The 27,994-nt window shown below is 38.8% G+C and overlaps 1 protein-coding gene across 1 annotated transcript in view; it reads right to left on the reverse strand.

The window, feature by feature from the left end:
* The window catches only part of TGM1 (transglutaminase 1), a gene marked incomplete at its 3' end in the record, with an annotated part of 65,483 nt that extends 37,894 nt beyond the window's left edge, over positions 1-27,589 (reverse strand). Inside the window, exons 1-5 of the mRNA XM_058853211.1 lie at positions 27,429-27,589; positions 23,697-23,922; positions 20,940-21,116; positions 4,930-5,205; positions 519-637 (exon numbers count right to left, since the gene is read on the reverse strand). Coding sequence (XP_058709194.1) covers positions 519-637; positions 4,930-5,205; positions 20,940-21,116; positions 23,697-23,919 — 795 coding nt within the window. The remainder of the gene's footprint in view (positions 1-518; positions 638-4,929; positions 5,206-20,939; positions 21,117-23,696; positions 23,923-27,428) is intronic.
* Positions 27,590-27,994: the final 405 nt, after the last annotated feature.

Here is a 27,994-nt window from a genome sequence, read left to right on the forward strand (position 1 = left end):
ACTTTTTGGTAAAAAAACCAATTTTGAGACAAAAAATCTCAATTTTGGGGCTAAAAATCCGATTTTGGGCTAAAAAATTCCCAATTTTGGGGCTAAAAATCCCAAATTAGTGTCAAAAATTCCAAGTTTTTGGTAAAAAAAAATCCAATTTTGGGCCAAAAAAAATCCCAATTTTTGGGGCAAAAAACCCCCAATTTTAGGGTAAAAAAAATCCAATTTTGGGGCTAAAAATGCAAATTTTGGGGCAAAAAAAATCCCAATTTTTTGCTGAAAAAATTCCAATTTTGGGCCAAAAAAATTCCCAATTTTAGGGGCAAAAAATCCCAATTTTGGGGCAAAAAAATCCCAATTTTTGGCAAAAAGAATCAAATTTTGGGTCAAAAAATCCAATTTTGGGTCAAAAAAATCCCAATTTTTTGCTGAAAACCCCCAATTTTCTCGTGAAAATCCCGGATTTTTGGTCCATTTCCCTCTGGGATTTTTTTTGGGTTGAATTCCCGGGATTTTGGGGCTCGGACCTGGCCGTAATTCCAGGATCTCTCCGCGATTTGCTCCTCGGTGCCGTAGAAGATTCGGCCGCTCTCGTTCAGGACGTACTCGCTGAGGTCGCTCGTTTTCTCCATGTAAACGGAATCCTCTGAAATTCCCGGGAAAAATTTATCCCAAAAAACACCAAAATCAGCCCAAAAAATATCCGGGGAAAATTCCTCAAATTTCCCAGAGAAAATTCCCGGATTTTAACCCCCAAAAAACCCCAAAATTCTCAATTTTCAGCCCAAAATTCCCAAATTTCTCCCCAAAATTCCCAATTTTTCCACCCAAAATTCCCAATTTTCCACCCAAAATTCCCAAATTTTACCCCAAAATTTCCAAATTTCACCCCCAAAACCCAAAATTCCCAAATTTCCACCCAAAAAACCCCAAAACTCCCAATTTTTGCCCCATAAATTCCCGATTTTCCCACTAAATTCCCAATTTTCTGCCCTAATTCCCAAATTTCTCCCCCAATTCCAAAATTTTCCAATTTCCCACAGAATTCCCAATTTTCCCACCCAAAATCCCAAATTTTCACCCCAAAATTCCCAAATTTCCCCCAAAATTCCCAGATTTCCACCCAAAAAAACCCAAAATTCCCAATTTTCCACCCAAAAATCCCCAAATTCTCAATGTTTCCACCCAAAATTCCCAATTTTTCCCCAAAATTCCCAAATTTCTCCCCAAAATTCCCATAATTCCCCAATTTTACCACAAAATTTCCAAATTTCACCCCAAAAAACCCCAAAATTCCCAATTTTTGCCCCAAAATTCCCAAATTTCCCAGAGAAAATTCCCGGATTTTAACCCCCAAAAAACCCCAAAATTCCCAATTTTTTACCCCCAAATTTACAATTTTTCCACACAAAATTCCCAAATTTTCACCCCAAAAAACCCAAATTTCCCAATTTTTGCCCCAAAATCCCCAATTTTCCACCCAAAATTCCCATTTTTCCCCCAAAATTCCCAATTTTTCCCCAAAATTCCCAAATTTCCACCCAAAATTCCCAAATTTCCCAGAGAAAATTCCCGGATTTTAACCCCCCAAAAAACCCCAAAATTCTCAATTTTCCACCCAAAATTCCCAAATTTCTCCCCAAAATTCCCGATTTTCACCCCAAAAAATCCCCAAATTCTCAATTTTTCCACCCAAAATTCCCAATTTTTCCACCAAAATTCCCAAATTTCACCTCAAAAACCCCAAAATTCCCAATTTTCACCCCAAAAACCCCAAATTTCCCAATTTTCCCCCCAAATTCCCAATTTTCACCCCAAAATTCCCAAAATTCCCCAATTTTACCCCAAAATTCCCAAATTTCACCCCAAAAAAACCCAAAATTCCCAAATTTTGCCCCAAAATTCCCAAATTTCTCCCCAAAATTCCCAATTTTTCCACCCAAAATTCACAATTTTTCCCCCAAATTCCCAATTTTCCACCCAAAAAAACCCAAAATTCCCAATTTTCCCCCAAAATTCCCAGATTTCACCTCAAAAACCCCAAAATTCCCAAATTTCCACCCCAAAAAACCCCAAATTCCCAATTTTTCCCCTCAAATTCCCAATTTTCTCCCCAAAATTCCCAAAATTCCCAAATTTTACCCCAAAATTTCCAAATTTCACCCCAAAAACCCCAAAATTCCCAATTTTCCCCCCAAATGCCCAAATTTCCCAAATTTCACCCAAAATTTTCAGATTTCATCCCAAAGAACCCAAAATTCCCAATTTTTCACCCAAATTCCCAAATTCCCTCCCAAAATTCCCAATTTTCCACCCCAAAAAACCCAAAATTCCCAATTTTTCCCCTCAAATTCCCAATTTTCCACAAAAAAATCCCAAATTTCCCAGATTTCACCACAAAATTCCCAAATTTCACCCCCCCAATTCCAAAATTCCCAATTTTTTACCCCCAAAATTCCCAAATTTTACCCCAAATTCCCCCAAAATTCCCAATTTTTGCCCTAAAAATCCCAATTTTTTCACCCAAAATTCCCAATTTTTCCACCCAAATTCCCAAATTTCTCTCCAAAATTCCCCAAATTCCCAAATTTTACCACGAAATTTCCAATTTTCACCCCAAAAACCCCAAAATTCCCAATTTTCCACCCAAAATTCCCAAATTTTTCCCTCCAATTCCAAAATTTTCCAGATTTTCCCCCAAATTCCCAATTTTTCACCCCAAAAAAACCCCAAAATTCCCAATTTTTGCCCCAAAATTCACAAATTTCCACCCAAAATTCCCAATTTTCCAATAAAATTCCCAGATTTCTCCCCCAATTCCAAAATTTTCCAGATTTTCCCCCAAAATTCCCAATTTTTCCACCAAAATTCACAAATTTCACCCCAAAACCCCAAAATTCCCAATTTTTGCCCCAAAATTCCCAATTTTTCCACCCAAAATTCCCAAATTTTCTCCCAAATTCCCCAAAGTTTCTCCCACAAAATTCCCAAATTTCTCCATTTTCTTTCTTTTTTTCCCCAATTTTTTCCCAATTTTTTCCCAAAATCCCAATTTTTTCATTTTTCCCAAAATCCCATTTTTTCACCCCAAAAATATCCCAAAAAACCTTGAACACCCAAAATAAAATCCGTTTTTTTTTTCCCTTTTCTCCTCATTTTTTCCCCATTTTTTGGCCATTTTTTCCCCAATTTTCACCCAATTTTCACCCGGATTTTTCCCCAAAATCCCAATTTTTTATTTTTCCCAAAATCCCATTTTTTCTCCCCAAAAATTCCCACCAAACCTTGAACAGCACCAAAAAAAATCTCCTTTTTTCCCCATATTTTTCCCATTTTTTCCCCATTTTTCACCCAATTTTTTCCCAATTTTTTCCCAAATTTCAATTTTTCCCCATTTTTCCCAAAATCCCATTTTTTCTCCCCAAAATTCCTATATAATATAGAACAGCACCTAAAAAATCTGTGTTTTTCCCCCATATTTTCATCATTTTTTGGCCGTTTTTTCCCCAATTTTCACCCAATTTTTTCCCAGATTTTTCCCAAAATTAAAAAATTCCAGTTTTTCCCAAAATCCCATTTTTTCACCCCAAAAATATCCCAAAAAACCTTGAACAGCACCTAAAAAATCTCCTTTTTTCCCCATATTTTTCCCATTTTTTCCCCATTTTTCACCCAATTTTTTCCCAATTTTTTCCCAAATTTAAATTTTTTCCCATTTTTCCCAAAATCCCATTTTTTCTCCCCAAAATTCCCATATGATATTGAACAGCACCTAAAAAATCTGTGTTTTTCCCCCATATTTTCATCATTTTTTGGCCGTTTTTTCCCCAATTTTCACCCAATTTTTTCCCGGATTTTTCCCCAAAAATCCCAATTTTTCCATTTTCCCCAAAATCCCATTTTTTCACCCCAAAAATATCCCAAAAAACCTTAAACAGCACCAAAAAAATCTCCTTTTTTCCCCATATTTTTCCCATTTTTTCCCCAATTTTCACCCAATTTTTTTCCCGTTTTTTCCCAGATTTTTCCCAAAATCCCAATTTTTTCATTTTTCCCAAAATCCCATTTTTTAACCCCAAAACACCCACAGGGAACATCTCCTAAATCTCATTTTCCCCCCTTTTTTTCCCATATTTTCATCATTTTTTGGCCGTTTTTTCCCCAATTTTCACCCAATTTTTCCCCAATTTTTTCCCAAAATCCCAATTTTTCCATTTTTCCCAAAATCCCATTTTTTCACCCCAAAATCCCGCACCAAACCTTGAACACCCAAAAAAAATCCCATTTTTCACCCTTTTTTCCCCATTTTTTCCCTGTTTTTTCCTCAATTTTCACCCAATTTTTTTCCAGATTTTTTCCCAAAATCCCAATTTTTCATTTTTCCCAAAATCCCATTTTTTCACCCCAAAAATTCCCACCAAACCTTCAACAGCACGAGAAAAATCTCATTTTCTCACCTATTTTTTGCCAGATTTTCCCCATTTTTTCCCCAATTTTCACCCAATTTTTTCCCATTTTTTCCCAGATTTTTCCCAAATTTCAATTTTCCCATTTTTCCCCAAATCCCATTTTTTCACCCCAAAAATTCCCTCGGGGACACCAAACCTTGAACATCCCAAAATCCCATTTTTCCCCATATTTCCACCATTTTTTCCCCAATTTTCACCCAATTTTTTTCCCGTTTTTTCCCACATTTTTTCCCAAAATTCCCAATTTTCCATTTTTCCCCAAATCCCCATTTTTAATCCCAAAATATCCCAAAAAACCTTGAACTTCCCCAAAAAAATCCCATTTTCTCATCTATTTTTTCCCATATTTTCCCCATTTTTTGGCCGTTTTTTCCCCAATTTTCACCCAATTTTTTCCCAGATTTTTCCCCAAAATTCCCATTTTTTTCCATTTTTCCCAAAATCCCGTTTTTTCCCCCCAAACCCTCACCGGGACACCATGGATTAAACAGCACCACCACGTCGTTGTCGCTGTCGAAGGGGGCGGCGAATTCCCCGCTCTCCGTCCTCGTCCTCACGCTCAGCCGGTACCGACCAATGGGAGCCGTGGGCGGGGCCCGGAGCCCCACCCACACCACGTCACTTCCGGCCACGCCCACCAGCGCCTCGGCCACGCCCTCATCAAGCTCCGCCTCCCAGCCCGAGGGGGAGGAGCCTCCCAGGGGCACCAGGACGTGAGTGCCCTTGGAGACCTGGGGGGTGGGGCCTGGAATTCCGGGAATTCCGGGAATTCCGGTCAGATCCAGGAATTCCCCGGGAAAAATCCTCAATTTCCACAAATTTACCCCAAATTTTCCCCAAAATTCCCAAAATTTTCACATTATTTTCCCAAAATTTTCCCCCAAAAAATCCAAAAATTTGCCCAAAAATTTTCCAAAAATTCACCCAAAATTTCCCAGAATTTTCCCAAAAATTCCCCAAATTTTCCCAAATTTTTCCCAAATTTTTCCCAAAAATTTCCCCAAATTTCCTGATTTTTTTCCCAAAAATTCCCCCAAATTTTTACAAAATTTTCTCAAATTTTTCCCCAAATTTCCCAAAATTTTCCCCAAAATTTCCCCCCAAAAATCAAAAAATTTGCCCAAAATTTGACCAAATTTTCCCAAAATTTACCCAAAATTTCCCCAAATTTTTCCCAAAAAATTCACCCAAAACTTCACAAAATTTTCACAAAAATTCACCCAAATTTTCCCAAATTTTTCGCAAAAATTCCCCCAAATTTTCTGAATTTTTTCCCAAAAATTCCCCCAAAATTTCCCCAAATTTCCCCAAAAATTCTCTCAAAATTTCCCCAAAAATTTTCCCAAAATTTTCCCAAAAAAATTTCCCAAAATTTTCCCAAAAATTGCCAAAATTTCCCCAAATTTTTCCCAAAAATTTTCCCAAAAAAAATCCCAGAATCTCTCCAGATTTTTACATAATTTCCCAATATTTTCCCAAATATCCCCAAATTTCACCCAAAATGTACGAAATTACCCCAAATTTCCGCAAAATTTCCCAAAATTCCCCAAAAAAAGTGAATTTTTGGGTGCCAATCCAGGGACGTGAGTGCCCTTGGAGACCTGGGGGGTGGGGCCTGGAAATCCGGGAATTCCGGGATTTGGGAACCAATCCCAAAGATTTGGGATGAAAATCCCAAATTTTCACAAAATTTTCCCCAAATTTTTACAGAATTTCTCCAAATTTTCACCATTTTTTCCCAAATTTTCCCCAAAATTTCCCCCCAAAATTCCAAAAATTTTCCCTAAAATTTCCCCAAAATTTCCCAAAATTTGCCCAAAATTTGCCCAAAATTTTCCCAAATTTTCCCACATTTTTCCCAAATTTTCCAAAATTTATCCCAAAAATTCTCCCAAAATTTTCACAAAAATTCACCCAGATTTTCCCAAATTTTTCCCAAAAATTTCCCAATTTTTCTGAAATTCTTCCCAAAAATTCACCCAAAATTTTCCACAAAATTCACCCAAATTTTCACAATATTTTCCCAAAAACTTTTCCCAATTTTTCCCAAATTTTCCCAAAAATTCTCCCAAAATTTTCCCAAAATTTTCTCCCCAAAATTTCCCCAAATTTTCACAAATATTACCCAAAAAATTCCCAAAAAATTCCGAAAATATTCCCAAATTTTTCCCAAAAAAAATCCCAAAATTTCTCCAATTTTCACAAAATTTTCCCAAATTTTCCCAAACTTTCCCAAATTTTTCCCAAAAATTCTCCCCAAATTTTCCCCAAATTTTCCCCCAAAAAATCCAAAAATTTGCCCAAAATTTCTCCAAATTTTCCCAAATTTTTCCCAATTTTTCCCAAATTTTTCCCAAAAAATTTTACCAAAATTCAGACAAAATTTCTCCAAATTTTCACAAAATTTTCCCAAATTTTCTCAAAATGCAGACAAAATTTCCCAAAGTTCCCAAAATTCCCCCCAAAATTCAAAAAATTTTTCCAAAATTTTCCAAAAATTCACCCAAAATTCACCCAAAATTTTCACAAAATTTTCCCAAAATTTCTCCAAATTTTCACCATTTTTTCCCAAATTTTCCCCAAAATTTCCCCCCCCAAAATTCCAAACATTTTCCCAAAATTTTCCAAAAATTCACCCAAAATTTCCCAGAATTTTCCCAAAAAATTCCCCAAATTTTCTGATTTTTTTCCCAAAAATTTCCCCAAAATTTCCCAAAATTTCCAAAAAAATTTCGCAGAATTTCCCCAAAATTCACCCAAAATTTCACAAAATTTCACAAAATTTCCCAAAATTCCCTCAAAATATTCCCAAAATTTCCCCAAAAATTTTCCCAAAATTTTCCCAAAAATTTCCCAGAAAAATCCCAAAATTTCTCCAAATTGTTACAAAATTTCCCAGTATTTTCCCAAAAATTCACACAGAATTTTCCCAAACTTCACCAAATTTTCCCAAAATTTACCCCAAAATTGGCAAAATTTCCCTCCAAAAATTTTCCCGAAAATTTTCACCAAATTCATCCAAATTTTCCCAAAATTTCTCCAAATTTTCACCATTTTTTCCCAAATTTTCCCCAAAATTTCCCCCCCCAAAATTCCAAAAGTTTTCCCAAAATTTTCCAAAAATTCGCCCAAAATTTTCCACAATTTTCCCAAAAATTCCCCCAAATTTTCCCAAAATTTCCCCAAAAAATTCTCCCAAAATTTCCCAAAAAATTTTCCCAAAATTTTCCCAAAAATTGCCAAAATTTCCCCAAATTTTTCCCAAAAAAATTTCCCAAATTTTCTGAAATTTTTCCCAAAAATTCTCCCAAAATTTTCCACAAAATTCACCCAAATTTTCCCAAATTTTCCCAAAGTTTTCCCAAAAAATTTTCCCAAAATTTCTCCAAATTGTTACAAAATTTCCCAATATTTTCCCAAAATTTCCCAGGATTTCCCAGTATTTTCCCAAAATTTCCAAAAATTTTCCCAAAATTCCCCAAAAAAGTGAATTTTTGGGTGCCAATCCCAGGACGTGAGTGCCCTTGGAGACCTGGGGGGTGGGGCCTGGAATTCCGGGAATTCCGGGAATTCCGGTCAGATCCAGGAATTTGGGAACCAATCCCAAAGATTCGGGATGAAAATCCCAAATTTTCACAAAATTTTCCCCAAATTTTCCCCAAATTTCACCATTTTTTCCCAAATTTTCCCCAAAATTTCCCCCAAAATTCCAAAAATTTGCCCAAAATTTTCCCAAAATTTGCCCAAAAATTCCCCAAAAATTCCCCAAAATTTCCCCAAATTTTTCCCAAAAAATTCACCCAAAATTTCACAAAATTTTCACAAAAATTCCCCAAATTTTCCCAAATTTTTCCCAAAAATTCCCCCAAATTTTCTGAATTTTTTCCCAAAAATTCCCCCAAAATTTCCCCAAATTTCCCCAAAAATCTCTCAAAATTTCCCAAAAAATTTTCCCAAAATTTTCCCAAAAATTCCCCCAAAATTTTCCCAAATTTTCCCAAATTTTTCCCAATTTTTCCCAAATTTTTCCCAAAAATTCTCCCAAAAATTTTCCAAAAAATTCACCCAAATTTTCACAAAATTTTCCCAAACAATTTTCCCAATTTTTCCCAAATTTTTCTGAAAAATTCACCGAAATTTTCATAAAATTCACCCAAAATTTTACCCGAATTTTCCAAAATTTTCCCAAAAATTTTCCCAAAAATTTTCTAAACAAAATTTTCCCAAAATTTCCCCCAAAATTCCAAAAATTTGCCCAAAATTTGACCAAATTTCCCCCAAGTTTTCCCAAATTTTCTGAATTTTTTCCCAAAAATTCCCCCAAATTTTTACAAAATTTTCTCCAAATTTTCCCCAAAATTTCCCAAAATTTCCCCCCAAAATTTCCCCAAAATTTCCTTAAAATTTTTCAAAATTTTCCCAAAAAATCCCCAAAAAATTTTCCCAAATTTTCCCAAATTTTTCCCAAATTTTCCAAAATTTATCCCAAAAATTCTCCCAAAATTTTCACAAAAATTCCCCAGATTTTCTCAAATTTTTCCCAAAAATTTCCCAATTTTTCTGAAATTCTTCCCAAAAATTCCCCCAAATTTTCCCAAAAATTCCCCAAAAAATTCTCCCAAAATTTCCCCAAAAATTTTCCCAAAATTTTCCCAAAAATTTACCGAAAATTTTTCACAAAATTCACCCAAATTTTCACAAAATTTTCCCAAAAATTCTCCCAAACTTTCCCAAAAAATTTTCCCAAAATTCACCCAAAATTTCCCCAAAAATTCCCACAAAATTTCTCCAAATTTTCCCAAAATTCTCCCAAAATTTTCCCAAAATTTCCCCAAATTTTCTGAATTTTTTCCCAAAATTCCCCCAAAATTTCTCCCCAAAATTTCCCCCCAAAAAATCCAAAAATTTGCCCAAAATTTTCCCCAAAAAATTTTTCCAAAAATTTGCACAAATTTTCCAAAAGTTCACCCAAAATTTTTCCCAAAATTTTCCCCAAAATTCCCCACATTTTCCCAAATTTTTCCCAAAAAAATTTCCCAAATTTTTCCAAAATTTTCCCAAAAATTCCCCCCAAATTTTCCACAAAATTCACCCAAATTTTCCCAAAGTTTTCCCAAAAATTCCCAAATTTTTCCCAAAGTTTTCCCAAAAAATTCCTCAAAATTTCTCCAAATTGTTACAAAATTTCCCAATATTTTCCCAAAATTTCCCAGGATTTCCCAGTATTTTCTCAAAAATTCTCCCAGAATTTTCCCAAAATTTACCCAAAATTGCCAAAATTTTCCCCCAAAAATTTCCCAAAATTTCCCAAAATTCCCAAAAAAAGTGAATTTTTGGGTGCCAATCCCAGGACGTGAGTGCCCTTGGAGACCTGGGGGGTGGGGCCTGGAATTCCGGGAATTCCCATAAATCCCGGAATTCCCAGGGAAAAATCCTCAATTTCCACAAAATTCACACAAAATTTCCCAAAAAATTCCCAAAATTTTCACATTATTTTCCCGAAAATTCCCAAAATTTTCCCCCAAAAAATCCAAAAATTTGCCCAAAATTTTCTCCAAATTTCCCAAATTTTTCCCAAAAAACTTTCCCAAATTTTCCCAATTGTTCCCAAATTTATCCCAAAAATTCTCCCAAAATTTTCCAAAAATTCACCCAAAATTTCACAAAATTTTCACAAAAATTCCCCAAATTTTCCCAAATTTTTCGCAAAAATTCCCCCAAATTTTCTGAATTTTTTCCCAAAAATTCCCCCAAATTTTCCCAAAATTTCCCCCAAAATTCTCCCAAAATTTCCCAAAAAATTCTCCCAAAATTTTCCCAAAAATTCCCCCAAAATTTTCCCAAATTTTCCCAAATTTTTCCCAATTTTTCCCAAATTTTTCCCAAAAATTCTCCCAAAAATTTTCCAAAAAATTCACCCAAATTTTCACAAAATTTTCCCAAACAATTTTCCCAATTTTTCCCAAATTTTGACCAAAAATTCACCGAAATTTTCATAAAATTCACCCAAAATTTTACGCGAATTTTCCAAAATTTTCCCAAAAATTTTCCCAAAAATTCTCCCAAAATTTCCCCCAAAATTCCAAAAATTTGCCCAAAATTTGACCAAATTTCCCCAAAGTTTTCCCAAATTTTCTGAATTTTTTCCCAAAAATTCCCCCAAATTTTTACAAAATTTTCCCAAAATTTTCCCCAAATTTCCCAAAATTCTCCCAAAATTTTCCCCAAAATTTCCCCCCAAATTCCAAAAATTTTCCCAAAATTTTCCCCCCAATTTTCCCCAAATTCCCCCAAAATTGCCAAAATTTCCCCCCAAAACATCCAAAAATTTTCCCAAAATTTTCCCAAATTTTTCCCCCAAAAGTTTCCCCAAAATATTCCCAAAATTTCCCAAAAAATTTCGCAGAATTTCCCCAAAATTCCCCCAAAATTTCCCCAGAATTTCTCCAAATTCTCAGAAAATTTTCCCAAATTTTCTCAAAAATTCTCCCAAAATTTTCTACAAAATTCACCCAAAATTTCCCAAAATTTTCCCAAAATTCCCCAGAAAAGTGAATTTTTGGGTGCCAATCCCAGGACGTGAGTGCCCTTGGAGACCTGGGGGGTGGGGCCTGGAAATCCGGGAATTCCGGGAATTCCGGTCAATCCCGGGGTTTGGGAACCAATCCCAAAGATTTGGGATGAAAATCCCAAATTTTCACAAAATTTTCCCCAAAATTTTCCCAAAATTTCTCTAAATTTTCACCATTTTTTCCCAAAATTCCCCCAAAATTTTCCCCAGAATTTCCCCCCAAAATTCCAAAAATTTGCCCAAAATTTGCCCAAAATTTTCCAAAAATTCACCCAAAATTTCCCAGAATTTTCAAAAAAATTCCCCAAATTTTCCCAAATTTTCCCAAAATTTTCCCAAACAATTTTCACAAATTTTCCCAAATTTTCCCAAAATTTTTTCCAAAATTTCCCAAAAATTCCCAACATTTCCCCACAAAATTAAAAAAATTTTCCCAAAATTTTCCCAAAAATTCCCAAATTTTTCCCAAATTTTTCCCAAAAAAATTCCCCAAAATTTCTCCAAATTTTTACAAAATTTCCCAATATTTTCCCAAAATTTCCCAGGATTTCCCAGTATTTTCCCAAAAATTCACCCAGAATTTTCCCAAAATTTACCCAAAATTTTCCCAAATTTTCCCAATTTTTCCCAAATTTTTCTGAAAAATTCACCGAAATTTTCATCAAATTCACCCAAAATTTTACCCGAATTTTCCAAAATTTTCCCAAAAAATTTTCCCAAAAATTTTCCCAAAAATTCTCCCAAAATTTCCCCCAAAATTCCAAAAATTTGCCCAAAATTTGACCAAATTTCCCCAAAGTTTTCCCAAATTTTCTGAATTTTTTCCCAAAAATTCCCCCAAATTTTTACAAAATTTTCTCAAAATTTTCCCCAAAATTTCCCAAAATTTTCCCCAAAATTTCCCCCCAAAATTCCAAAAATTTTCCCGAAATTTTCCCCCAAAAATTTTTCCAAAATTTTCCCCAAAATTTCCCCAAAATTTCCCCAAAATTTCCCAAAATTTCCAAAAAAATTTCTCAGAATTTCCCCAAAATTCCCCCAAAATTTCCCCAGAATTTCTCCAAATGCTCAGAAAATTTTCCCAAATTTTCTCAAAAATTCTCCCAAAATTTTCCCCAAAATTTCCCCCCAAAAAAATCCAAAAATTCAGCCAAAATTTCCCCAAAACTTCCCCAAATTTTCCCAAAGTTTTCCCAAAAATTTCCAAAATTTTCCCAAATTTTCCCAAAATTTTCCCAAACTTTCACAAAATTTTCACCAAAATTCACCCAAATTTTTCCCAAATTTTCCCAAATTTTTCCCAAATTTTCCCAAATTTATCTCAAAAATTCTCCCAAAATTTTCCCAAAATTCACCCAAAATTTCCCAAAATTTGCCCAAAAATTCCCCAAATTTTCCCAAATTTTTCCCAATTTTTCCCAAATTTTTCCCAAAAATTCTCCCAAAAATTTTCCAAAAAATTCACCCAAATTTTCACAAAATTTTCCCAAACAATTTTCCCAACTTTTCCCAAATTTTTCCCAAAAATTCACCGAAATTTTCATAAAATTCACCCAAAATTTTACCCGAATTTTCCAAAATTTTCCCAAAAATTTTCCCAAAAATTTTCCCAAAATTTCCCCCAAAATTCCAAAAATTTGCCCAAAATTTGACCAAATTTCCCCAAAGTTTTCCCAAATTTTCTGAATTTTTTCCCAAAAATTCCCCCAAATTTTTACAAAATTTTCTCAAAATTTTCCCCAAAATTTCCCAAAATTTTCCCCAAAATTCCCCCCCAAAAAATCCAAAAATTTGCCCAAAATTTTCCCCCAAAAATTTTTCCAAAATTTTCCCAAAAATTTCCCCAAAATTTCCCCAAAATTTCCCAAAATTTCCAAAAAAATTTCTCAGAATTTCCCCAAAATTCCCCCAAAATTTCCCCAGAATTTCTCCAAATTCTCAGAAATTTTTCCCAAATTTTCTCAAAAATTCTCCCAAAATTTTCTACAAAATTCACCCAAAATTTCCCAAAATTCTCCCAAAATTCCCAAAAAAAGTGAATTTTTGGGTGCCAATCCCAGGACGTGAGTGCCCTTGGAGACCTGGGGGGTGGGGCCTGGGAATCCGGGAATTCCGGGAATTCCGGTCAGATCCAGGAATTTGGGAACCAATCCCAAAGATTTGGGAACCAATCCCAAAGATTCGGGATGAAAATCCCAAATTTTCACAAAATTTTCCCCAAATTTTCCCTAAATTTCCCCAAATTTTCTGAATTTTTTCCCAAAATTTTACCCAAAAATTCCCCCAAAATTTTCCCAAAATTTCCTTCAAATTTTCCAAAATTTTCCCAAAAATTCCCCCAAAATTTTCCCAAAATTTCCGCAAAATTTCCTAAAATTTCACAAAATTTTCCCAAAAATTCCCCACATTTTCCCCAATTTTTCCCAAAATTCCCCCAAAATTTTCCCCAAAATGTCCCAAAATTATCCCAAAAATTGCCAAAATTTCCCCCCAAAAAATCCAAAAATTTTCCCAAAATTTTCCCAAAATTTTCCCAAAAATTCACCCAAAATTTCCCCCAAAATTCCAAAAATTTTTCCAAATTTCCCCCAAAATTTCCTAAAATTTCCCCAAAAATTCCCACAAAATTCACCCAAAATTTCCCAAAATTTCCCCACATTTTTCCAAAATTTCCCCAAAATTCCCCAAAGTTCACCCAAAATTTTCCCAAATTCTCCAAAATTTCCCAAAATTTACCCAAATTTTCTTTAAAATTTCCAAAAATTTTTCCAAATTTCGTTAAATCCCGGAATTCCCGTTACATCCCAGATTTTGGGAACGAATCCCAAAGATTTGGGATGAAAATCCCAAATTTTCACAAAATTTTCCCAGCATTTTTACAAAATTCACCCAAAATTTCCCAATATTTTCCCAAATGTTCCCCAAAATTTCCCCCCAAAATTCCCAAAATTTTCCCAAAAATTCCCCAAAAAATTTTCCCAAATTTTCCCAAATTTTCCCAAAATTTCCCCAAAATTTCCTTAAAATTTTCCAAAATTTTCCCAAAAATTCCCCCCAAATTTTCCCAAATTTTTCCCAAATTTTCCGAAATTTATCCCAAAAATTCTCCCAAAATTTTCTAAAAATTCACCCAAAATTTCCCAAAATTTCTCCAAATTTTCACAAAATTTCCCCAGATTTTTCCCAAAAATTCCCCAAATTTTCCCAAATTTTTCCTACAAATTTCCCCAAATTTTCTGATTTTTTCCCAAAAATTCCCCCAAATTTTCTGAATTTTTTCCCAAAAATTCACCCAAATTTTCCCAAAATTCACCCAAAATTTCCCCAAATTTTTCCCAAAAAATTCACCCAAAATTTCACAAAATTTCCAAAAAATTTTCCCAAAATTTTCCCCCAAAAATTTTCCCAAAATTCCCCAAAAAAGTGAATTTTTGGGTGCCAATCCAGGGACGTGAGTGCCCTTGGAGACCTGGGGGGTGGGGCCTGGAATTCCGGGAATTACGGGAATTCCGGTCAGATCCAGGAATTTGGGAACCAATCCCAAAGATTCGGGATGAAAATCCCAAATTTTCACAAAATTTTCCCCAAATTTTCCCTAAATTTCCCCAAATTTTCTGAATTTTTTCCCAAAATTTTACCCAAATTTTTCCCCAAAATTTCCCCCCCAAAATTCCAAAAATTTTCCCAAAATTTGCCAGAATTTTCCCAAAAATTCCCCCCAAATTTTCCCAAATTTTTCCCAAATTTTCCAAAATTTATCCCAAAAATTCTCCCAAAATTTTCACAAAAATTCCCCACATTTTCCCAAATTTTTCCCAAAAATTCTCCCAAAATTCCCTCAAAATATTCCCAAAATTTCCCAAAATTTTCCCCAAAATTTCCCCCAAAATTCCAAAAATTTTCCCAAAATTTTCCCCCAAAAATTTTCCCAAAATTTTCCCAAATTTTCCCAAAATTTTCCCAACATTTTCCAAAAAAACTTTCCAAATTTTTCCCAAAATTTTCCCAAAAATTCCCCACATTTTCCCAAATTTTTCCCAAAAATTCTCCCAAAATTTCCCAAAATTTCCCAAAATTCCCTCAAAATATTCCCAAAATTTCCCAAAATTTTCCCCAAAATTTCCCCCCAAATTCCAAAAATTTTCCCAAAATTTTCCCAAAATTTTCCCCCCAATTTTCCCCAAATTTCCCCAAAATTGCCAAAATTTCCCCCCAAAACATCCAAAAATTTTCCCAAAATTTTCCCAAATTTTTCCAAAAATTGACCCAAAATATTCCCAAAATTTCCCAAAAAATTTCGCAGAATTTCCCCAAAATTCACCCAAAATTTCTCCAAATTCTCAGAAAATTTTCCCAAATTTTCTCAAAAATTCTCCCAAGATTTTCTACAAAATTCACCCAAATTTTCCCAAAATTTCCCAAAAATTCTCCCAAAATTTCCCAAAAATTCACCCAAAATTTCCCAAAAATTCACCCAAAATTTCCCAAAAATTCACCCAAAATTTCCCAAAAATTCTCCCAAAATTTTCCCCAAATTTTCCCCAAAAAATTTTCCAAAAATTTCCCAAAATTTCCTTAAAATTTCCCAAAATTTTCCCAAAAATTCCCCAAAAAATTTTCCCAAATTTTCCCAAAATTTTTTCCAAAATTTCCCAAAATTTCCCAAAATTTTCCACAAAATTCACCCAAATTTTTCCCAAAAAAATTTCCCAATTTTTCTGAAATTTTTCCCAAAACTTTCCCAAAAATTGCCAAAATTTCCCCAATTTTTTCCCAAAAATTTTCCCAAATTTTCCCAAATTTTCCCAAAAATTTCGTAAAAAAATCCCAAAATATCTCCACATTTTTACAAAATTTCCCAATATTTTCCCAAAATTTCCCAAAGTTTTCCCAAAATTTCCCCAGAATTCCCCTAAAATTTTCCAAAATTTTACAGAATTTTCCCCGAATTCCCAAAATTCCCCCAAAAATTCCCCCAAAAAATCCCCAAAATTCCCCAATTTTTCCCCAATTTTCCCCCATCCCCCAAACTCCCCAAAATTCCCAAAATTCCCCTCAAAAATTCCCCAAAAAATTCCCCAAAAATCCCAAAAAATCAAAAACTCCCCCCAAAATTCCTAAAATTCCCCCAAGAATTCCCAGATTTCCCTCCAAAATTCCCAAATTTTCCCCAAAAATCCCAAAAAAATCCCCCCTAAATCCCCGAACAAATCCCCAAATTTTTCCCAATTTCCTCCATCCCTAAAACCCCAAAAATTCCCAAAATTCCTCTCAAAAATCCCAATTTTTTCCCTAAAACAATTCTAAAAATTCCCCCAAAAATCCCAAAAAATCCCCAAAAATTCCCAAAAAAATTTACAAAATTCCCTCCCCAAAAATTCCCAAAATTCCCCAAAAAATCCCCCAAAAATCCAAATTTTTCTCCAATTTCCCCCATCCCCAAAACGCCCAAAATCCTAAAAAATCTCCCAAAATTCCTCAAAAAAATCCCCAAAAGATCCCAAAAAAATCCCCAAATTCCCCCAAAAATAAAAAAAAAATCCCCAAAATTCCCCAATTTTTCCCCCATCCCCCAAACCCACCAAAATCCCCAAAATTTCCCCCCAAAAATCAAAAAAAATCCCCCAAAAAATCCCAAAAAATCCAAAAAAATCCCCAAATTTTCCCCAATTTTCCCTCCATCCCCAAACCCCCCAAAATTCCCAAAATTCCCCCAAAAAATCCCAAAATTCCCTCAAAACATCCCAAAAATCCCTCAAAAAATCCCCAAAAAATCCCCAAAAAATCCCCAAAAAATCCTCAAAAAAATCCCAAAAAAATCCCAAAAAAATTAAAAAAAATCCCAAAAAATCCCCAAATTTTCCCCAATTTTCCCCCCATCCCAAAACCCCAAAATCCCAAAATCCCCCTCAAAAGTTCCCCAAAATTCCCTCAAAACATCCCAAAATTCCCACAAAAAATCCCCAAAAAATTCCCAAAAAATCCCCAAAAAATCCCCAAAAATCCCAAAAAAACCCCAAAAAATCCCCAAATTTTCCCCAATTTCCCCCATCCCCAAAACCCCCAAAATTCCCAAAATTCCCTCAAAACATCCCAAAAATACCTCAAAATTCCCCCCAAAAATCCCCAAAAAATCCCAAAAAAATCCCCAAAAAATCCCCAAATTTTCCCCAATTTCCCCCCAACCCCCAAAACCCCAAAAATTCCCAAAATTCCCTCAAAAAATCCCCAAATTCCCTCAAAACATCTCAAAATTCCCTGAAAAAATCCCAAAAAAATCCCCAAAAATCCCAAAAAAATCCTCAAAAAATCCCAAAAAATCCCAAAAAAATCCCCAAAAAATAAAAAAAAAAACCCCAAAAAATCAAAAAAAAATCCAAAATTTCCCCCAATTTCCCCCCAATCCCCAAAACCCCCCAAAAATTCCCAAAATTCCCCTCAAAAAATCCCCAAAAAGATCCCCAAAAATCCAAAAAAAATCCCCAAAAAAATCCCAAAAAATCCCCAAATTTTCCCCAAGTTCCCCCCAACCCCCAAACCCCCAAAAATTCCCAAAATTCCCTCAAAAATTCCCAAAAATCCCTCAAAATTCCCCCCAAAAATCCCAAAAAATTTCCCCAAAAATCCCCAAAAATCCCAAAAAAAATCCCCAAAAAATCCCCAAAAAAATCCCCAAAATCCCCAAATTTCCCCCAATTTCCCCCCAACCCCCAAAACCCCGAAAATTCCCAAAATCCCCCAAAAAATCCCCAAAATTCCCCCAAAAAAAAAAAATCCCAAAAAAATCCCCAAAAAATAAAAAAAAATCCCCAAAAAATCCCAAAAAAATCCCAAAAAAATCCCAAAAAATCCAAAATTTCCCCAATTTCCCCCCAACCCCCAAACCCCCAAAAATTACCAAAATTCCCAAAATTCCCCTCAAAAATTCCCAAAATTCCCAAAAAATCCCCAAAATTCCCCCAAAAATCCCAAAACTTCTCAAAAAATCCCCAATATTCCCCACAAAAATCCCCAAAAAAATCCCAAAAAACCCAAAATTTCCCCAATTTCCCCCATCCCCAAAACCCCCAAAATTCCCTCAAAAAATCCCAAAATTCCCTCAAAACATCCCCAAAATTCCCCAAAAAATCCCCAAAAAAATCCCAATATTCCCCCCAAAAATCCCCAAAAAAATCCCAAAAAAATCCCAAAAAATCCCCAATTTTTCCCCAATTCCCCCCAACCCCCAAAACCCCAAAAATTCCCAAAATTCCCCTCAAAAGTTCCCAAAATTCCCTCAAAAAATCCCAAAATTCCCTCAAAAAATCCCCAAAAAATCGCCAAAAAATCCCCAAAATTTCCCAAAAAAATCCAAAAAAATCCCCAAATTTTCCCCAACTTTCCCTCCATCCCCAAAACCCCCAAAATTCCCAAAATTCCCGCCAAAAATCCCAAAAAATCCCCAAAATTCCCCAAAAAATCCCCAAAAAAATCCCAATATTCCCCCCAAAAATCCCCAAAAAAATCCCAAAAAAATCCCAAAAATTCCCCAAATTTTCCCCAATTTCCCTCCAACCCCCAAAACCCCCAAAATTCCCAAAATTCCCTCAAAAAATTCCCAAAATTCCCTCAAAACATCCCAAAATTCCCTCAGAAGATCCCCCAAAAATCCCCAAAAATCCCCAAAAAATTCCCCAAAAATCCCCAAAAAAAATCCCAAAAAAATCCCAAAAATTCCCCAAATTTCCCCAATTTCCCCCCAACCCCCAAAACCCCCAAAATTCCCAAAATTTCCCTCAAAAATCCCAAAATTCCCTCAAAACATCCCAAAAATCCCTCAAAATTCCCCCCAAAAATCCCAAAAAATCCCCAAAAAATCAAAAAAAAATCCCCAAAAAATCCCAAAAAATCCCCAAATTTTCCCCAATTTCCCCAAAAATCCCCAAAACCCCCAAAATTCCCAAAATTCCCCTCAAAAAATCCCAAAATTCCCTCAAAACATCCCCCAAAAATCCTCAAAAAATCCTCAAAAAATTCCCCAAAAAATTCCCCAAAAAATTCCCAAAATTCCTCCCAAAAAATCCCAAAATTCCCCTCAAAAATTCCCAAAATTCCCTCAAAAAATCCCCAAAAAATTCCCCAAAAATCCCAAAAAAATCCCAAAAAAATCCCAAAAAATCCCAAAAAAATCCCAAAAAATCCCCAAATTTTTCCCCAATTTCCCCCCAACCCCCAAAACCCCCAAAAATTCCCAAAATTCCCCTCAAAAATTCCCAAAATTCCCTCCAAAAATCCCCAAAAAATCCCCAAAAATCCCCAAAAAATCCTCAAAAAATCCCAAAAAAATCCCAAAAAAATCCCAAAAATTCCCAAAAAATCCCCAAATTTTCCCCAATTCCCCCCAAACCCCCAAAACCCCCCAAAATTCCCAAAATTCCCCTCAAAAATTCCCAAATTTCCCTCAAAACATCCCAAAAAAATCCCCAAAAAATCCCCAAAAAATCCCCAAAGATTCCAAAAAATCCCCAAAAAATCCCAAAAAAATCCCCAAAAAATCCCAAAAAAATCCCAAAAAATCCCCAAATTTTCCCCAATTTCCCCCCAACCCCCAAAACCCCAAAAATCCCAAAATTCCCCTCAAAAATTCCCAAAATTCCCTCCAAAAATCCCCAAAAAATCCCAGAAAAATCCCCAAAAATCCCCAAAAAATCCCCAAAATTTCCCAAAAAATCCAAAAAAATCCCAAAAAAATCCCAAAAATTCCCCAAATTTTCCCCAATTCCCCCAAACCCCCAAACCCCAAAAATTCCCAAAATTCCCCTCAAAAGTTCCCAAAATTCCCTCAAAAAATCCCAAAATTCCCTCAAAAAATCCCCAAAAAATCCTCAAAAAATTCCCCAAAAAATCCAAATTTTTCCCCAATTTTTCCTTCATCCCCAAACCCCCAAAAATTCCCAAAAATCCCCCAAAATTTCCAAAAAATTCCCCAAAATTCCCCCAAAAATCCCCCAAAAATTCCCAAAATTCCCCTCAAAAGTTCCCAAAATTCCCTCAAAAAATCCCCAAAAAATCCCCAAAAAATCCAAAAAAATCCAAAAAAATCCCCAAATTTTCCCCAATTTCCCCCATCTCCCAAACCCCCAAAAATTCCCCAAATTCCCCCAAAAATCCCCAAAAATTTACCAAAAAATCCTCAAAAAATCCAAATTTTCCCCCCCTTCCCCAAACCCCCAAAATTCCCCTCAAAAATTACCCGAAAAATAAAGAAATACAAAATTTTACCCAATTTTTCCTTCATCCCCAAACCCCAAAAAATTCCCAAAATTCCCCCCAAAATTACCAAAATTCACCCAAAAAATCCCAAAAATCCTCCAAAAATTCCCAAAAATCCCCGAAAAATCCCCAAAAAAATCCCAAAAAATCCCCCAAAAAATCCCCGAAATTCCCCCCAAAAAATCCCCAAAAAATCCCCAAAAAATCCCAAAAAATCCCCAAATTTTCCCCAATTCCCCCAAACCCCCAAAACCCCCAAAATCCCAAAATTCCCGTCAAAAATTCCCAAATTTCCCTCAAAACATCCCAAAAAAATCCCCAAAAAATCCCCAAAAAATCCCAAAAAAATCCCCAAAAATTCCTCAAAAAATTCCCAAAAAATCCCAAAAAATCCCAAATTTTCCCCAATTTCCCCCCAAACCCCCAAAACCCCCAAAAAATTCCCAAAATTCCCTCAAAATTCCCTCAAAAAATCCCAAAATTCCCTCAAAAATCCCCCCAAAGATTCCAAAAAATCCCCCAAAAAATCCCAAAAAAATCCCCAAAAAATCCAAAAAAATCCCAAAAATTCCCCAAATTTCCCCCAATTCCCCCCAAACCCCCAAACCCCCCAAAATTCCCAAAATCCCCCCAAAAATCCCCCCAAATTTCCTCACCCAGCGTCAGCTCCATGCAGATCTCATCCCCCTCGCGGAGGGGGCGGGGCAAGGCCACGCCCACATGGAAGCGCTGCCCCCTCCTGACCACCAGGGGGCGCTGCGCGAACTCCTGCGTGTGATGAGCCACGCGATTGGCTGAGGAGCCGGGGCGGAGCCTGACGGGAGCCAATAGGCCTGCGAGGAGAAGGGAAAGGGGGCGGGGCTTAGCGCGGCCGCCATCTTGGGCTGAGGAGGCGTGAGGGGATGAGGGGAAATGGCGGTTTTGGCGGGAAAGTTGGGATTTTGGGGGAAAAATTGGGGATTCTGAGGGAAAAAAATGGGAATTTTAAGGGGAAAGTGATTTTTTTTTGGGTGGTGAAAGAGAATTTTGGTGATTTTTGGCACAAAATTTGATTTTTTCGTAATTTTTTGGGATTTTTCGCAGCAAAAAAATGGGATTTTTTGAGGGTTTTTACCCCAAAACAGGGGGATTTTGAGGGAAAAAGTCGGGAATTTTGGGCTGAAAATTGGGGATTTTGGAGGAAAATGAAGGTTTTGGGTGGAGAAATGGAATTTTTGGCATTAAAAAAATGATATTTTTTTAATGATTTTTCTCAGAAAAGAAATTGGATTTTTTGGAGCGTTTTTACCCCCGAAAATTGGAATTTTCGAGAGATTTTGAGGCAAAAATGCGAGTTTTTTACCCAAAAATCGTGTTTGGGATGCAAAAATGGGAGGTTTTTAACCCAAATTTGTCATTTTTTGAGAGAAAAATTGGCCAATGAGGAGGCGGGAAGGGGAAAAGGGGGCGGGGCTTAGCGCGGCCGCCATCTTGGGCTGAGGAGGCGTGAGGGGATGAGGGGAAATGGCGGTTTTGGCGGGAAAGTTGGGATTTTGGGCTGAAAATTGGGGATTTTGGGGCAAAATTTGACAATTTTTTGAGGAAAATTATTTTTTTCGGCGGTGAAAGTGGATTTTTTTTATTTTTAGTGCAAAAACCAATTTTTTCGTGATTTTTTTTGATTTTTCTCAGCAGAAAATGTGATTTTTTGGAGAGCTTTTACCCAAAAATTGGGAATTTTGAGGGAAAAAGTTGGGAATTTTGGGGCGAAAATTGGGAATTTTAAGAGGAAAGTGATTTTTTTTGGGTGGTGAAAGAGAATTTTGGCGATTTTGGGCTCAAAATCTGATTTTTTGGGGATTTTTTTTGGTTTTGTAGGTAAAAATTGCGGGGTTTTTTTTGAGGGTTTTTTCTCAAAGATTGGGAAGTTTGAGGGAAAAAGTTGGGAATTTTGGGGCAAAAATTGGGGATTTTGGGTGGAAAATGAATTTTTTGAGTGGTGAAAATTGATTTTTGGGGACTTTTAGTGCAAAATTCGATTTTTCCACAATTTTGGGGGGTTTTTCTTGGGAAAAATTTGGATTTTCTAGAGCATTTTTACCCAAAAAATAGCAATTTTTGAGGCAAAAATGCGATTTTTTTACCCAAAAATCGTGTTTGGGATGCAAAAATGGGAGGTTTTTAACCCAAATTTGTCGTTTTTTGAGAGAAAAATTGGCCAATGAGGAGGCGCGAAGGGGAAAAGGGGGCGGGGCTTAGCGCAGCCGCCATCTTGGGAAGAGGCATCCCCATTTCCCCTCCCCCCCCATCCCAAAAATCCCCCAAAAAATCCCAAAAAAATTCCCAAAAAATCCCAAAAAATCCCCAAAAATCCCAAAAAAATCCCAAAAAATCTCCAAAAAAATCCCCCCAAAAAACCCCAAAAATAAAAAAAAAAAAAGCCCAAAAAATAAAAATAAAAAATCCCAAACAAATCCCAAAAAAATCCCAGAAAAATTCCAAAAAATCTAAAAAAATCGAAAAAAATCCCCAAAAAATCCCCAAAAAACCCTCAAAAAATTCCCCCAAAAAATCCCAAAAAATCCAAAAAAATCCAAAAAAATCCCAAAAAAATCGAAACAAATAAAAAAAAAAATCCCCCAATAAAATCCCCCCAAAAAATCGAAAAAAATCCCAAAAAAATCCCTAAAAAAAATCCCAAAAAAACCCCAAAAAATCGAAAGGAAATCCAAAAAAAATTTGAAAAAAATCCAAAAAAAATCCCAAAAAAATCCCAAAAAAACCCCAAAAAAAAAAAAAAAATCCCAAAAAATCCCAAAAACTAAAAATGAAAAATTCCAAAAAAATCGCAAAAAAATCGCAAAAAAATCCCAGAAAAATCCTAAAAAAATTCAAAAAAAAACCCAAAAAAAACCCAAAAAAATCCCAAAAAAATCCCAGAAAATCCCCCCCAAAAAAAAAAAAACCCCAAAAAATCCCAGAAAAATCCTAAAAAAATCCAAAAAAATCTAAAAGAAATCTAAAAAAAATCCCCAAAAAATCTAAAAAAAATCCCCAAAATAGCCCAAAAAATCCCAAAAAATCCCCAAAAAATCTCCAAAAAATCGAAAAGAAATCCAAAAAAAATTGAAAAAAATCCCAAAAAAATCCCAAAAAAATCCCAAAAAATAAAAATAAAAAATCAAAAAAAAATCCCCAAATGGGACCAAAAAATCCCAAAAAAATCCCCAAAAAATCCTCAAAAAACCCTCAAAAAATCCCCAAAAAAATCCCCCAAAAAACCCAGAAAAATCCTAAAAAAACCCCAAAAAATCCCCAAAAAACCCCAAAAAATCCCAAAAAAAATCCCAAAAAAATTTTAAAAAATCCCCAAAAATCCCCATTTTCCCATTCCCCCAAATCCCCATTTTTCCCCCCATTCCCCTGTCTCTCACCAGGCCGCAGCGGTTGCTCCCCTCTCCTCCCGGGCAGTTCCGCAGGGTTCGGTTCCCATTCCCGCTCCCGCTCCCGGTTCCCGCAGCAGCCGCAGCAGCCGCTCCCCGCCAGGCGGCGCCACCGCCAGCGCCGCCCCGGAGACCCCGCGGGGGGCGGGGCCGGGGGCGCCCCCTGCAGGCGGACGGAGGAAAAACGGCCCCGGTCCGCACGGGGGTCGGGCATGGCCTGGAACGGACCAGTATGGACCAGTATGGACCAGTATGGACCAGTATAAACCAGTATGGACCGGTATAAACCAGTACGGACCAGTATAAACCAGTATAAACCAGTATAAACCAGTATGGACCAGTATAAACCAGTATAAACCAGTATAAACCAGTATGGACCAGTATGGACCAGTATGGACCGGTATAAACCAGTATAAACCAGTATAAACCAGTATGGACCAGTATGGACCAGTATAAACCAGTATAGACCAGTATGGACCAGTATGGACCAGTATAAACCAGTATGGACCGGTATAAACCAGTACGGACCAGTATAAACCAGTATAAACCAGTATAAACCAGTATGGACCAGTATAAACCAGTATAAACCAGTATAAACCAGTATGGACCAGTATGGACCAGTATGGACCGGTATAAACCAGTATAAACCAGTATAAACCAGTATGGACCAGTATGGACCAGTATAAACCAGTATAGACCAGTATGGACCAGTATAAACCAGTGTGGACCAGTATGGACCAGTATGGACCGGTATAAACCAGTATAAACCAGTATAAACCAGTATGGACCAGTATAAACCAGTATAAACCAGTATAAACCAGTGTGGACCAGTATGGACCAGTATGGACCGGTATAAACCAGTATAAACCAGTATGGACCAGTATGGACCAGTATAAACCAGTATAGACCAGTATGGACCAGTATAAACCAGTATAAACCAGTATGGACCGGTATGGACCAGTATAAACCAGTATAAACCAGTATGGACCGGTATGGACCAGTATAAACCAGTATAAACCAGTATGGACCAGTATGGACCAGTATGGACCGGTATAAACCAGTATGGACCAGTATGGACCGGTATAAACCAGTATGGACCGGTATGGACCAGTATGGACCAGTATAAACCAGTATGGACCAGTATGGACCAGTATGGACCAGTATAAACCAGTATGGACCAGTATGGACCAGTTGTGTCCCAGTACAAACCAGTAACCCCTCCCAGTGCTCCCAGTATGAACCAGTCCTTACCAGTACAAACCAGTAACCCCTGTTGAGCTCCCAGTATGAACCAGTAACCCCTCCCAGTCTCCCAGTATAGACCAGTAACTTCTCCCAGTGCTCCCAGTATAGATCAGTTTCATCCCAGTACAAACCAGTAACCCCTCCCAGGCTCCCAGTATGAACCAGTTGTCTCCCAGTATGAACCAGTAACCCCTCCCAGTGCTCCCAGTATGAACCAGTAACCACTCTCGGGCTCCCAGTATAAACCAGTAACTGCTCCCAGTACTCCCAGTGCTCCCAGCACAAACCAGTAACCCCTCCCAGTGCTCCCAGTATGAACCAGTTTCATCCCAGTATGAACCAGTAACCCCTCCCAGTGCTCCCAGTACGAACCAGTAACTGCTCCCAGTGCTCCCAGTACGAACCAGTAACTGCTCCCAGTGCTCCCAGTACAAACCAGTAACTGCTCCCAGTGCTCCCAGTATGAACCAGTAACCCCTCCCAGGCTCCCAGTATGAACCAGTAACCCCTCCCAGGCTCCCAGTATGAACCAGTAACCCCTCCCAGTGCTCCCAGTATAGACCAGTCCTTCCCAGTATGAACCAGTAAGCCCTCCCAGTGCTCCCAGTGCTCCCAGTATGAACCAATTGTGTCCCAGTATAAACCAGTAACCCCTCCCGGACTCCCAGTATAGACCAGTTTCATCCCAGTACGAACCAGTAACTGCTCCCAGTGCTCCCAGTACAAACCAGTAACTGCTCCCAGTGCTCCCAGTACGAACCAGTAACTGCTCCCAGTGCTCCCAGTACAAACCTGTAACCCCTCCCAGGCTCCCAGTCCCAACCCGGAAGCCGCTCCCAGTGCTCCCAGTCCCTCCCAGTTCCCTCCCAGTCCCTCCCAGTCCCTCCCAGTCCCTCCCAGTTCCTCCCAGTCCCCCAGGCCGGGCCTGTCCCAGCAGCTCCTCCCCCGCCAGACCAGTTCTCCCAGTTTGCCCAGTTCCCCCCGCGCCTCCCTCCCAGTGCTCCCAGTAACCCCCGCCGACCTCCCAGTGCTCCCAGTACAAACCAGTAACCCCCTCCCAGTGCTCCCAGTGCTCCCAGTGCTCCCAGTAACCCACTCCCAGTGTTCCCAGTATGAACCAGTTGTGTCCCAGTATGAACCAGTAACCCCTGCCGGGCTCCCAGTATGAACCAGTAACTACTCCCAGTGCTCCCAGTGCTCCCAGTAACCCCCTCCCAGTCCTCCCAGTAGCCCCAGTTGCCCCTCCCAGTGCTCCCAGTGCCCTCCCAGTCCTCCCAGTCCGCCCAGTAACACCCTCCCAGTGCTCCCAGTTTGCCCAGTTGCCCCTCCCAGTGCTCCCAGTGTTCCCAGTGCTCCCAGCAACCCCCTCCCAGTGCTACCAGTGCCCTCCCAGTCCTCCCAGTAACCCCCTCCCAGTGCTCCCAGTCTGACCAGTAACCCCCTCCCAGCGCTCCCAGTCAAACCAGTAACCCCCTCCCAGTGTTCCCAGTGTTCCCAGTGCTCCCAGTAACCCCCTCCCAGTACTCCCAGTGCCCCCCAGTCTTCCCAGTAACCCCCTCCCAGCGCTCCCAGTCAAACCAGTAACCCCCTCCCAGTGCTCCCAGTAGCCCCAGTAACCCCCTCCCAGTGCTCCCAGTCTAACCAGTAACCCCCTCCCAGTGCTCCCAGTGCTCCCAGTGCCCTCCCAGTGTTCCCAGTAAACCCCTCCCAGTGCTCCCAGCGCTCCCAGCAACCCCCTCCCAGTACTCCCAGTGCCCCCCCAGTGCTCCCAGTTTGCCCAGTTGCCTCCTCCCAGTGCTCCCAGTCTTCCCAGTAACCCCCTCCCAGCGCTCCCAGTCAAACCAGTAACCCCCTCCCAGTGTTTCCAGTGCTCCCAGTGCTCCCAGTAACCCCCTCCCAGTGCCCCCCAGTCCTCCCAGTAACCCCCTCCCAGCGCTCCCAGTCAAACCAGTAACCCCCTCCCAGTGCTCCCAGTCCTCCCAGTGCCCTCCCAGTGCCCTCCCAGTGTTCCCAGTAACCCCCTCCCAGCGCTCCCAGTCAAACCAGTAACCCCCTCCCAGTACTCCCAGTGCCCCCCAGTCCTCCCAGTAACCCCCTCCCAGCGCTCCCAGTCAAACCAGTAACCCCCTCCCAGTGCTCCCAGCACTCCCAGTAACCCCCTCCCAGTGTTCCCAGCGCTCCCAGTAACCCCCTCCCAGCGCTCCCAGTCAAACCAGTAACCCCCTCCCAGCGCTCCCAGCGCTCCCAGTCCTCCCAGTCCGCCCAGTTGCCCCATCCCAGCGTTCCCAGCGCTCCCAGTTCCCTCTCCCAGCGCTCCCAGTCCGCCCAGTTGCCCCTCCCAGCGCTCCCAGTGCTCCCAGTTTGCCCTCCCAGCGCTCCCAGTGCTCCCAGTTTGCCCCCCCAGCGCTCCCAGTACCTCCTCAGGGGGCTTCCAGTAGCTCCCAGTAGCTCCCAGTTGCTCCCAGTTGCTCCCAGTACCTCTCAGTGGGCTCCCAGTAGCTCCCAGTAGCTCCCAGTGGCGGCGGAGCGAGGAAAGGGGCGTGGCCAGAGGAAGGGGCGTGGTCACCGCAGGCCACGCCCCCCGGCTCATTCCTGGATCACTATTTGGCAGGAGGGGCTCTACGGGCGGGGCAATGGCTCACTATGTGGCACCTTTCCCAGTATAAACCAGTACAAACCAGTAAGCACGGAGCCACCCCAAAATCCTTCCCGGTGAGTCCCGGAGTGTCCTGAGCGCCCTCCCAGTATAAACCAGTACAAACCAGTACAAACCAATACTCCCCGATTCATTCCCGCTGGGCGCCGAGCCCCCTCCCAGTATAAACCAGTACAAACCAGTGCGCCAGAAACCGTTCCCGGCCAGTCCCAGAGCATCCCGAACAGCCTCCCAGTATAAACCAGTACAAACCAGTATGTGGCAGGGGCTGAACCAGTGGCTCACTATGTGGCAGGGGGGTCCCTATGGGGGATTCAATGGCTCACTATGTGGCAGGGGGGTCCCTATGGGGGATATTCAATGGCTCACTATGTGGCAGGGGGGTCCC

Source organism: Poecile atricapillus, chromosome 19, assembly GCF_030490865.1.
Source record: "Poecile atricapillus isolate bPoeAtr1 chromosome 19, bPoeAtr1.hap1, whole genome shotgun sequence".
Taxonomy (NCBI): domain Eukaryota; kingdom Metazoa; phylum Chordata; class Aves; order Passeriformes; family Paridae; genus Poecile; species Poecile atricapillus.